This window comes from Austrofundulus limnaeus, unplaced genomic scaffold (assembly GCF_001266775.1).
Source record: "Austrofundulus limnaeus strain Quisiro unplaced genomic scaffold, Austrofundulus_limnaeus-1.0 Scaffold472, whole genome shotgun sequence".
NCBI lineage: Eukaryota > Metazoa > Chordata > Actinopteri > Cyprinodontiformes > Rivulidae > Austrofundulus > Austrofundulus limnaeus.
The window spans coordinates 170593-184071 of NW_013952874.1; the positions used below are offsets into that span (position 1 = coordinate 170593).

The window sequence follows — 13479 nt, forward strand, 5'->3', positions numbered from 1 at the left end:
AAATTCCAGTGAAATATATTTATGTTTGTGGTTGTAATGTGACAAAATATGGAAAAGTTCAAGGGGTATGAATACTTTTGCAAACCACTGTATATGACAAAAAATACACAACATTAGAGCTTTAGACTGTGACATCTGAAGCAAATGGTTAAACGATAAATGGAGTTTTCTTGTATTTTACGTTGCAGTAATTATTGGCTGACAGAATTGTTTGGCGGCACGCAGTTAAAAAGCCTTGAAAGTGCGTACCACACTGAGGAATGTGCCCCCTCCAGTTGTGTAGGGGGTGGTCGGCGTGAGCGCAGGCTCGGGTGTACTCGCTGAACACCTGGCATACCACATCGTCGCTGGGACCCGACCTTCACCAGAGAGAAAAGACAGAAAAGGGAGTGGTTGAGCGCAGCCAGAAGAAGAGTGGTTACACAGCCTGGTTCACAGGACTGATTCAACCACATCGCTCACAGAAAACAACACCCTAACACGTCCGCAGAGCTCCTTCCACACCTTCAACTTTCCATTTTGTTTTCAATATAAAGTGCTGCTTTTATGGCATTATTATTATTATTATTATTATTATTATCTTTAGCTATAAAAATCACATTGAAATAATTTAATCCAGTGCAAAAGATGTCATGTATGTCAACAACATTTCTTTAATAGCTCAATGGCACCAGACAACCAATTTGAGGTGTAAAGAATTTGTTACTCTTTAATCATATTTAAATGGCATCTTTAGATGCATCACATTTGCTAAGAAAAATCTATGTGTATTTCATACTTTTTGTTCAAACTGTCATGAAATCTTGAAGAGTTTAAAAGTATGAATACTTGTAGTTCATTAATCCATGTCATTTTGCAAACGCTCTGGCTTTCAGTGAGGTCGAAGTGAAATCAGAGCTTAATGAGGTGTTCTTACCTGCAGAGGTCGTTGGAGCAGCTGGCCATGAAGGACAACGGACTCACGAAGTCATGGCAGCTCTGAAAAGGCGGGTCGAGCAGCATCGCACACACCTGTTCCACTTCCTGCAGACATAAAACATTTTTAAATTTTATTTCTTCATCGCCCTGCACCCAAAGGCTTATCGACCATTAGCAAACACACAGACCACTACAAATCTTGAGCTAATGGTTGGTGTAGTCATATCTGAGATCTTTGTTCAGAAGATGGTTTAACTACTGGAGTCTCTGATTGTTAGCAAAATATCTTGTGAACCACTGGATGGATTAAAACATGTTTATATAAAATGTATTACCTTTTAGAGCCAACTTAATTCAGAACAGCAACAACAGTTAATCAACCTTAGAAAATACAAAAATAGCTCCAACTCAGCCAAATGTACTGACAATGTGAAAAATCTCATGTTAGTTGCTGAGAATAGAATAGAATAGAATAGAATAGAATAGAATAGAATAGAATAGAATAGAATAGAAGTTCAAACTGAGCAAAAATGGGATGTGATCTATCTGTGATAATTCTCTTTGCTTTCCACCCAACTCTCTGTAATCTCAACACATGCTCTGAGCGCTTCACACTGCACAGCAACTAGCTTAAAACAATTTCACTAAATGTTGGAGTCAGTTCTGTGTGACCAAATATCCACAAAACCACTGATCAGATGTTAATGAAATGTCAAGAAAATCATTCCAATTCAAGATGGCTGTCAAGGCTAGTCAACCTTACTTAACCTAAAAACAGCTATAAATTAGCCAGTTAAACAGGAATTGGGTTAAATTTGGATTTTTTTTTAGCAGCTCAGTCATTTACAACACATACTCCTGAGTGCCGATAAATCAAATGAAATCTTGCAATATCATTTTAGATCAAACAAAAATTTATTCACAAGGTTCGACCAAAGCAGCTTTAGATCTATTATTTGTCAACATAAGATGGTTTCAATTTGAAATACATGTATTCCTTCACCAATAGCTAGGCCTTTTCTCTTGTTTCAGTTTAGGTCCTTGTGTTGCTGTTGATCTTTTGTGCTCACCAAGAGGACTTGAGCTTCAACCTGAGCACAAGGTGAAGAGAAACCAGAGGGCACCATGGGACACCTGCCCCGATGAGGCTCTGCTTCCATCCAGCTGTTTCCAAACATTTCTAAGTCATGAGTCAGAACACCTAAGAGACATAAATTTAAAGAAAATAAATCAGAATTCAGTGTTTTGAGGCATGCTTTGTGTCTGTGTTTTCTTTTTCTACCATCTTAGATTCAACAGAAGAATAATCTATTACAGTGAGATGTTAAATAAATGTTAACATAAATAATAATAATAATAATAATAATAATAATAATAATAATAGAGAACAGTGATAAAAGAAGAAATGTAATGTAGAGGAAAAAAATTTAATATCTTGATAAATCCTTAATTCTGTTTTGTATTTATGTATTCAAATGATAGACATTTCTAGCACATACAGTACTGTATGAATGCTAATCAGCAAACCTAAAGGTTTTCCTGGTTTTTTTTTGTATGTTTTGCAGCCTAACTACTTCTGCATACTTTATGCTATTTTAACTATTCTTATACAGAAATGTTCTGCTCGTTTAAGAAACGTGTGACTTTTGGTTTTGTAACTTTTATACTTAAAAAAAAACAATTTATTTATAAATATTCTGTTCATGTAAATATCGATCTCGATAAAGATCTGCAGTTCCTTCAAAAACAGGGTTCTATTAAAAATCTCTCCAAACTTCTATGTTTGTCTTTTATTATTTTTGGTTTTTAAGCTACTGATTTGCTACTTTTTATCTAGCTTTTTGTTACTTTCAGATCATAGCCAATCTTTTGATAATTTTTCTTTTAGCTAACTTTTGTATTATTTTGTCTTTTAGCAAACCCATTCATTAGCTACCATTTGGTTACTTTTAATTAAACTTTTTATTAGTTTTAGCTTTTTTTAGTCTTTTGATTCTTTAGCTAAACATTTGCTGCTTTTAGTTTTTAGCTAACCTTTTGGGGTTTTAGGTTAGTATTTTGCTGCTTCTACATTTTATAAGGCCCATAATTTTAGCTTCTAACATTGTGTTACTTTCAGCTTTTACCTATAGCCTTTTGCTACTTTTAGCTTATAGCTTCTTTTATTTACATGCATTTATCTTGTAATAAGCATATGGGTTTATTTAGCTTATAGCTGCCATTTTTTTTATTTTTGCTTGTAGTGTTCTGCTTTTTTTAGCCCAATGTGAGCATCTTTAGGCTACCAAATATCAAAAAGCTCATTCAGCCTTTCTGTAGTTGTCCTAAACGTTGCAGATTCAGGGTTAGGTTAAAGTATATACTCTGCACTGGTTTCTTTAGAGGTGTAAAGTAACTATGTACAAATACTTTGTTGCTGTACTTAAGTAGAAATTTTGGTTATTTATATACTTTACTTGATTAATTGTTTTTCAGACTAATTTTACTTCTACTCCTTACATTTTCATGCACTTATCTGTACATTCTACTTTTTGTTTTTTAAAAATGTAAGAAGTAAAAAGTCGTTACTCCTATTTAGTGTTGGCTTGTTTTCATTCTCTCTTGTTATTGTGAAAAAAATACACTGAGGTACTTTATACAAGACTGGGCTTCTTGTTTTATAACAGAAAAAAGGATCTCACCATAGCTGGTCTTCAGGTCATCCTGAACGTCAGCATTGAAATTACCACACAGGCCACAGGTTCTGCCCACAAACTCTGGGCTGAGCTTGATGTAGACGGAGCCGCTGCGTCCTTCCCAGGCCAGAGTGAAGCCCTGCTGCTGCGTCACCACAACGTACTGAGAGATCTGCTCCAGCTGCAGGTCATGGATGTGGTGAGGCAGCTGCAAACTATACACAGAAAACTCCACATGAAACCATCGATTCGTCCGTATTAAAGATGTAAATAAATAAACATTGTTAGGCTGCTGACCTTTGCCCTTTGAAGATAACGTTGTTGTTGTGTAGTTGTATCTCGCCCTCCCACGGCAGAAAGAGACTGACGGATCGTTGGCAGGCGTAAGGAGCAGAGCTGCAGTTTGGGTCATTGTGGACCTGCAAACATCCAGAATATAGAAGAGCATTTCAAATAAACAACATGAAGGCCTTAAAAACCGCTGCACTGATGAAAGAGATATTTACCCATCACCAAAAGGCAAAAAGGCAATAACAGTTTTACCCATGTCTGTGTGTGTGTGTGTGTGTGTGTGTGTGTGTGTGTGTGTGTGNGTGTGTGTGTGTGTGTGTGTGTGTGTGTGTGTGTGTGTGTCTTAATGTTAGCCAAATATTCCATCTAATACTGAGGGGATTTTAACAAAACTTGCATAAAGAAAACATTAAATGTAAATCTGCAACTTTTTAACTTTTAGATTTAAACTGATTCAAGATGGCTGCTACACCCAACTGACCTTAAAAACACTAAAACAGCTTAAAGAAAAGGGTCTAAAGTTTACTGTGGTAGTCACTGAGCACTAACAGTTTGTGCAAGAGCTTTGTTTCAAATTTTGTCAATAATTGCAGTCAGTTTGGTCTGTCTATTAGCTGACCATCAGTAACTACTGGAATTGTTTTTAATGAAAGTCTCAGGAAATAAGTTGTGATAGTAGCTGAGAGTGTGACTAGGGCTGGGCAACAATTCAAGAACAACATAGTATATCATGATAGACACGTGATCAGTATTGACAGAAAATGTGTCCAAAACAAAGTTGACTGAACTCTGATCCAGAACCACACGGCATTCTGGGAATGTAGGCAGAGGTAAGGCTTTAGCCACTCAACTCCTCACGGCACAGCTAAGCTAGGTCGGTGGCATCAACTAACTCGCTCACTTTTTGGTAAGCTGCAACAACCTGTTGAGTAACATGTAGCAGTTTCATGTTTCACTCCTGTGCTTCATGACGGCTTCAAAATAAAAAGAACATGATGGAGTAAAAGGTGAAAATGATGCAACAGCTTGAGAGGAAATTGTGGATAAAAGAGAAAAAGTCATGTCCCCAATTTGGCATTATTAACCAGCCTTTTTTCTCCTGGTCCTTATTTCAACAAGGTAAAACTAAAAGATTAATCAATAATTATAGATTTTGACTCTTACTGTGATACACTTTTCAGTCACATTGCTAAGTGTGATATCTTATAATATTGTATGAAAAATGCATTTATCATTATTTTCAAGGTTTGCCCAGAATGCTACAACTTTGTCATTTCTCACTATGTGATAATATTTATGTAAATCTGATAATAAAGAGCTTGGGCAACATGCATTCCTTCAAAATGAAGCTAATCCTTTAATTTAATAAGTAATCATTAGCTGTTAATTTACAATTAAAGAAACAGTTTATTGTCTAATTGTTTTTTTTTTTTTTTCTGAAAAGATACAGGCTCTGCTGCTTTCTCATGGAAACAACATCCTGTCTGTTGCAAGTTCCAGGAAAAGTATTTAAAGGTAATTGGCTCTAATAACCCATTCACTCATCATAAGAACAAATCTTTTCCTCAGGCTGAGACTGAACCATCCAGAACTCTCACTAAGCCAGATTCAGACATTCCCCAACCTGAACCTCCAGGGCGGCTCAGAGACAGCAGGATTTATTTTGCCTGGACTAACCTGGACCACGACGCTGGCCTGGGTGGTTTCCTCACAGTCCCTTAGTAAAGTGTACGTGCACCGACCGGGGAAGTAGAAGTAGAGGCCGTCAAATGTCTCAAAGTTGTACTGACCCCAAGTCCTGCAGGTCATCTCCCTCTCAAAGCCAGTATTTGGAACTGGATATTAAAATAGAACAAAGGTAATGATAATCTGGCAATAGGTAATGATGAGCATCTGGAAAACATGCTAAATTAGGCTGTAGGGTCATTTTAGAGAGAAAAAACAAGTTTATATTAAAAGTTCTCCTTATGATATTTTACAGCTTTGTAAGTCAGCAGGTCCTCATGTTGGATCTGTTTATGATGCTCCTGTTGAATCAGGAACTCTGTCAAATATTAGCTGCCAAATCTCCCACTATGAATGGATCCTGAAAAGGTTGGAGTTTTATCTGAAAATGGTTGCCTGCTGCTGACTGGGATAAATCACCAGACAGATCGAGGTATAACCAAATGGTTTAAAGCTTTGGTAAAATCTTTAGAAAAAGTTCAGTTCTTCAGAAAATAATTCTGGTGATGTTCAAAGTCTCAGACCCTGTAAAATTACATAGTTAAATTTTCTGCAATAAAAATGTACCATGTTAATATTTCAATACTTTTTCTGTATTTAAATTGATTGAATAAAAACATTTTATTCTTATTTTCTAAACTAAGAATTCAATGTGAAACAAAAAAATGAGTTTTTAATTTGAAAGTGAAATGTTTTTGCATTTTTCTAACTGAAGGTACTGAAAACAGATGTAACTGTAAAATGAACTACAATATGGCACCATGTTTCAGTGTCAGAACATTACTCAGCAGCATGCATGCAACCATAAACTTCAACAAATTTTCTTTCAAATTCCAGCTGATTTTTTTTGTTACACTTTCTGCATCAGATCAGAGATGAAGTTTATTTGATTGTGATTTTTTTCACTTATTGATCTCAGACGACAACTGAAGTGTTTTCACTGTTTATCAGGTGTGTTGTCAGGATTCACCTGTCTGGCATCTGTGTCCAGTGGCCTGGAACAGGCTGCAGTCACATGACTCTGATCGAATGCACTGACCACCATTCAGACAGGGATACTCACACGACTCCCCTGAGAGAAATGAAAAAGATAATGACAGAGCTGCTAATAAAACTGGAATCAATTAAAGAGGAGTAATTGATATAACAATTTTATATGCACCCAGTATAACAGGTTAGAATTTTTAAAAAGTTCAATATGTTTATTTTTACTGTTTCAAAGTGATTTTAGCATAAAACATTAATGAAAACCTGCCACTTAAAGCCTCTGTAGCATCAATTCATGATCTGGGGCCTCATGTACAAAGAAGTGGGGATTTCTTACAAACATGGCGTACATTAAAATCAAGAAAACAGCATATGCACAAATAAATCAAGATGTTTTAAATCATTCATACGCCAAAATCCAAGCTTTTTTCTTTTGTTCAACCCAACAAATGTGAAACTGAGCACACGTCAGATACCTTCCCTGACAGGCCTCTATTTAAATAAGTTAATTAGATGCAAGTATGTCCAACATGATGAGGCCACAGGTCACTGAATGCACCACCAGACACTCAATGGTGTCTCCTTGTGTTGAATTACCACCATCTGCTCTGCAGACTTTTGGCTCGTCGGGCACATCGCAGATAAGCAGAGGTACGCTAAAAAAGATGGACTAATAAATAAGAGAAGCGATTTTTTCCTTCTGTTCACTGAAACCTGACACTGCATTTGTAGCCACAGTATATTTAAATAATAGTGATTAAACAAAATGGTTTCACCAAAATAGGATGTTTTAGGGATAAATTTCACTATTCTTGGAAAATAATTTATGGAAATCGGTGATTGTATAAAATGAAAAAAAAAACACTGTTTAGTCTGTGTTTCAAACACAGATCTGCCAATAGCTAGTTATTAGAGGATCTTTGTGGTATTATTTTCTATTTTTTATTATATTGAGGTATTGTTAACAGCTTTTGTCAAACAWTTGATTTCATGGCAATGAAAAATGGAGCTAAAATATAATTCTCTATTTATATGTTATCTATAAAAATGTGCAGTAGAGGAACAATGTCCTAAAGTTTCATTGGCAAATTTTTTCAAATTGACTTTGGGTTTATTATTACATTCAAGCAGCAACGATCAAATCCACTGTTTTCTTCCATTTCAGTCTGAAACTAGGAGAGCACTCAATCAAAACTAAACAGTTTGTTTGGGGAAATGTCTGATTTAGATTAAAAAAAACATAMAATAAAAAATATTAACTTCAATTCAAATTTTGTTGCAATGTTTTTACGAAATTTATCATAAATGTGCATATGCAACGTGTATGGTTAACATGTAAAATTGTTGTTTGTAGATTTGACAAAAAAAAAAAGAACACAGCTTTTAGTGTCAAAATGTAGACCATACACAAGTGCATTAAGCCATTTGGCCTGTTTTAAAACAAAGTCAAATTACCTGTCAGATGATTTGGTGGGGCTTTTCACCCTTCATTTAGCTCTTATGAAACTTGGTAAACTCACCTGGAATTCGACGTCTCAATGACTTCAAGGCTTCCTTGGCCTGCCTGGTCAGCAGTGAAACATTGACAGGATGCTCCTCTGGTGAAAAGGCTCCACTGACTGAGTTTCCTGTCGTTGAACCAGATGTCGATTGTTTCGATGATAATGAGCTGTTCACTGACTGACCGGTGGTCACAGACTTTGGCAGGGATTGGTTATTTGATGCTGAGATGTGTGATATCTGAGGTAAGGTCTCTGATTGATCAGCTGTTATCAAAGTGGCTGGTGATTGGTTAGAAAATGTAGTTGTGATTGAAGATTGACTTGATGTTTTTGAGGCGGTGGTTGGACGGCTGAGAGAAGTTTGGCTGGATGACAGTTGGCTTGAATTTGTTGGTCTTTCTGTTAAAAGTTCATTAAAGATCATAGCTKTTTTTTTACTGACTGGTCGTGGACTAACAGGTTCTGTGGTTCTTAGTGGCTGTCCAGATTTTGTTGTGCTCGTAGATTGACTTGGTGGTGCTTCTTTTGATGCTAATTTATTGGCTGGTCCTTTAGTAGAAGGAGTTTGATTTGATATTGAAGAGCTACCTGATGGTTTTTTGGCTGACACTGTACTCATGTTTGATTGGCTAAGGAGTTTTATTTGTTTTCCAGGTTGAATTGATGAAATTGTACTGGATAGGTTGACTGGTTTTGAGATTGCTGATGTTGAGTTATTTTGTAATTCTTTAAAATTTTTTGTCTTAGTTGATGTTTCTTCAGAGAAAAATGAACTTCTTGATAACTTGTATTTAACTGTGGTGGTGGGAAATTGGATATATGGCGGTGCAGATGATTGGCTGGTTTGCATTAGTTTACCTGATGACTTGCTGGTTGATGTGGTGGTTGGTGATTGCCATGTTTGTGTTGTGCGGTTAGATGTACTTTGCATTTTGATGACTGCTTCTTGGTTTGCTGAAGTATTGGCAGTTGGTAATTGGTTTGATGCTTCTATAGTAGTTGCTGGTTTGCTGGGTTGCAAAGTTCTACCTGGTGACTCACTGGTTGATCCCATAGTGACTGATGTGTTGCTGGGTGTTTGGTTTGCTGCTTTTTTACTCTCTGGTACTTGGCTTCTTTCTGTGATGCTGTATGTTTGGCTAGCTGATGCAACAGTTTCTGTTTGGGCAGAAATCATTTGGGTTGTTGACAACTGGATAGATGATTCTGTGATAGTTGCTGATTGGCTTGTTTGGGTTGTTCTGCCAGTTGGTAGACTGTTCATTCTTGTAGTAGTTAGTGGTTGGCTAAATGATGTCCTCTTGTTTGGTAATTGACCTGGTGGGGTTTGATTGGCTGTTTGTGTCTTGTGTGGCAGCTGGCTACTTTTTGTCATGACAGATGGTTGACTAGTTGATGCAACAGTAATTACTGTTTGGTCAGAAACCAGTTGGGTGGTTGACAAATGGCCAGATAATTCTGTGGTAGCTGATTTTATGCTGGTTTGCAATGTTCTGCTTGGTGATGAATTGCTTGATCCTGTAGTGGTTGTTGGCTGGCTAAAATATGTTTCCTTGTTTGGGGATTGGCTGGAAGGTGTTATGTTGCTGAGTGTATAACTATTTGTAGTTTTCCTGTGTTGTGGTTGGCTACTTTTTGTGCTGCCATATGTTTGGCTAACTGTTGCAACAGCAGGTTTTGAAAGGGTGGAAATTACTTTGGTGCTTGACATGTGGTCATGTGGTCCAGTAATTGTTGCTTGTTGACTTGCATGTGTTGTGCTCCTCGTTTGGGTGACTGTTGGTGTGGTTGTCCTCTGTTGGTTGGACAGCATTGGACTGATTTTTGATTGGCTAGTTTTTATAATCTTACTTGATGATTGACTTGATAGAGTCACATTACTTGAAGAAATGTTGGTTTTTGATGTGGTGCTTGATAATTTGCTTGTTTGTCCCATGCTGCCCATTGATTGGCTGGTTGATGCTACAGTTCTTTGTGATTGGACGAATGATTCTGTGTCAGTGAAGGATTGGTCCAATTGTGCAGTTTCAGCTGACGATTGACTTGATAGAGTCACACTGCTTGGTGAAATATTAGTGTTTGTTGTGGTGCTGGATGATTTGCTGGTTTGTTCCATGCTGCCTGTTGATTGGGTGGTTGATGCTACAGTTGTTTGTGATTGGATGGTTGATTCTGTGTTTGTCTGAGATTGGTTCAGCTGTGCTGTCTTAGTTGATATCTGACTGGATGGGGTTGTACTGTGTGACGATTGACTGGACAAAACTGGATTAGTTTGGGATTGGCTTGATTGCGTAGTCCCAGACAACGATTGACTAGGTGGGGTTGAGTTGCCTGCTAATGTGTACTTGTGTAGTGTGTGACTTGCAGGCATTGTTCTTGATGATGTTTGGCTATAGTCCCCAGATGCCTCGTCAAAGTTGGGAGTCCATGAAGCATTTTCTGTTCTCTCCACCTTGGGGGGCATCTCCTCGGAGGTGTCCTTAGATGCAACACTCCTGCTCACCAATGATTCACTGGAGGCAGAGGTATTTTTTTCTAAAGCAGTCGTTGTACGCTGGAGGTCCTTCAGGAAGAGAAAGCAAATTATCATGAAATGGATGCAATCATTGGCAGTGTCTCAATTCATGATCTCAGATAGTCTAGCCTTTGCTTGACGTAGGTTTGTGTGACCACGCTCTATACCCCATTACCATAGTGATCTGTACCATGTCAGACTTAAAATGCATTGAACTGTGTATTCACACATATTTTCACTGGAAGAATAACTTCACAGTTAAAACGTTACTCACTCATAAATAAAAAAAGGCCATTAATAACTTGGGTTTAGCTCCAGTATTAGTACTTGTAGTTGCATTTTATTTTACATATAATTGCAGCATGAATTTTGTCAGCTAAGTTGTTAAACTTAGCTGATAAAACAAATACAAAAAAATTCTTTGATCCATAATGAATTTCCGAACTACAACAACTTGGTCCAAAAATAAAAACTCTGCTGTCTTCGTTTTTCTGTTCACGTTGCTGTCATCGAGTCAGCCTGGATACTCGGATGCATCCTTGATTTTCAAGATTTTCTTGGCTGCAAGATGAGGAGCCTTCAAATGGGAACAGCGCGAAGTTACGTATGTGGACGATAAATACCCACTCATGAGGATGCAGCCTCTGTACTGAGACACAGCCATTGTAACAATTCAACCATAATCAGATGTCATGTTTCAAAGCTTTCTATTCATCCATTCATTTTCTTAGCCTGCCACTGCTCCACAGCCACCCACATAATCACTTACTGACAGCAGTGTGAAGCTTTATAAAATAGCATTTGCCTGAACCCAGTTGTTATAAGGCAGCAGTTCACTTTGATTTCACTAAGTCAGTCAGAATCAAACTTTGTTTTTCCAAACCGAGGTCATTCAAATAGCTGTTTATATGTAAAAAAAAATGTTTGTTTTACCCTTTCTAAAAAAACATTTAAAAAGATCTGCAGTGACCATTACAGGTTTTTTCCTTCAGAGTAATATGTCTGTAATACATAATCATTTTGYTATATGTGACCCATCACATCGAAACGAGGATTAAGTCCAAAAGTGGAATGTGGAGAAATAGGCAGATATATGGTTTTTATTTAAACGTAAGCAAAAATTGCATTTTGTCAAAATGTAATGAATTCAATCATTTGAATGAACTGTCTGAAGTATAATCCTAAAAAAAATCTGAAGCACAATTTTTAGCAGTAGCAATGAAAAACCTGATTTTGAGGAAAAATGCCTTAAAATTTTTTTTAATTTTCCCTGTGAGCTAGCAATGTTTTTGTTTCTTTCCAACTGAGAAATTTCAATGTTGAAATACTATTTGAGGTCTTTATAATGACATCAAAAATTCCTCAATAAATTTACATAAAATTCAGATTCAGACCAAAGGGTAATGCATCATCATAATCAACAAGACAAATTAAGTCATATCTCTGGTTCCATTTATGATATCAGAATGATACAGGTATCAAAATGTAGCTTTTAAAGCCAGGAGTCTGAAAATGTAATTAGGTCATTTTGACTAAATTTGACTTCATCTTCATTTTGATATGATGGCTCACAAATGGAGTAGTAAATTACAATTACTTTGATTAAGACAGACCACAAAACCTTGTCAAATAATAGGATTTGTTTTTAAAATGTTATTAAAAACTAAYTTCTAAAATACTCATTATGTAGAATGTTTTGGCACTAAAAAGACAAAAGTACAATCTTCAAGTGTTGAGCAGTATTGCAGTAAATTTGATTGGAGAAGATTCCTTTTTAACTAGCGTCCATCATTTGTCAGACCACCTTGTTCCAGTACTTTGAGCCTCACTGGATACCTGAGCTCTGAAAAAAGGTTTCATCTCAAAGAGCCTGAACAAAGCAGATGGCAAAGGGTAAGTGCAGCGTGGATACGAGGAGCGCGTGAGTGACCGCGAATTATTAATCTCTGATCAGTATCAGTCAAGTGTAAACAGAGCAGCTCAAACACATGATATGAGCGTAAAGCCACCGTGTGCTCAGAGATCTCACGTCAGGTAAATGAGCTTCGCATCCTTTTGACCTATGACCTGTTGCTACTAATTCCTTTTGTTCGTTTATGGGCTCCCATCGTTTGGAGCGGATTCTCAGGCCTCTTTGAACCAAAGGGACGCCAGACAAAAGGGCGACATCATTCAGGCAGATAGCGGCTCTGATGGAGGAAGAGCGAGAAAACAGAGCMGCTACTGAATATTCCTGCTGGGACTCCCCTCACAGGTCTGCTGCCCAGGAACAAATGTCACCATGAAATAACTTCAACACCAGGAAACAAGTCACATTTTCAATTTAAATATTCTTACAGGCCAGCAACATCAGGACTGCGTCCACGTGTGTTTGGTTAAATTAAAAAAGACGACTTGAACATTTCCTGTAAAACATTTCAGTGTTCAAAATCTTTTGAATGTGTTGGAAGTTTACTTAACCTGTTGTGCGTGAAACATTTTTTTATTTCTACAGCATCTGTACATCAGCATTTGTTTTTCAGGTCATGGTGATGTGTTTTATGATTTTTTTTTTTTTTTTGTGTGTGATCTGTTTGCCTCTCGAAGCAACTCCATCAGCATCAATGATCAAACCAGCTGCCTACCTGCCCTCCCTGGGAAGCGGTGTCCCATTTCTGCTGCTTTATCCTGCTGCTCCCGCTGCTGGGACAGAGAGAACAAGGACAAGTTTGTTCCTGCTGCTGCTTTTTCATTTCGCCCCCACCGGCCCCGACACCACCAACCCACCACCGAACCAGAAGCCACCCAGTTCATCAAATAAACACAAAACAAACAAGACACATGACCACCGCGGTGGTTATTCATGAACACAAAGTTTGTAAAAAAA

At 37.3% G+C, this 13479-nt stretch overlaps 1 protein-coding gene across 1 annotated transcript in view; it reads right to left on the reverse strand.

The window, feature by feature from the left end:
- otog (otogelin) overlaps positions 1–13369 on the reverse strand; it is a 95507-nt gene extending 82138 nt beyond the window's left edge. The window contains exons 1-9 of the mRNA XM_014025379.1: positions 13238–13369; positions 8117–10661; positions 6580–6681; positions 5562–5719; positions 3891–4012; positions 3600–3808; positions 1989–2119; positions 917–1023; positions 250–359 (exon numbers count right to left, since the gene is read on the reverse strand). Of these exons, the coding sequence (XP_013880833.1) occupies positions 250–359; positions 917–1023; positions 1989–2119; positions 3600–3808; positions 3891–4012; positions 5562–5719; positions 6580–6681; positions 8117–10661; positions 13238–13345 (3592 nt within the window). The 5' untranslated portion in view covers positions 13346–13369. The remainder of the gene's footprint in view (positions 1–249; positions 360–916; positions 1024–1988; positions 2120–3599; positions 3809–3890; positions 4013–5561; positions 5720–6579; positions 6682–8116; positions 10662–13237) is intronic.
- Positions 13370–13479: the final 110 nt, after the last annotated feature.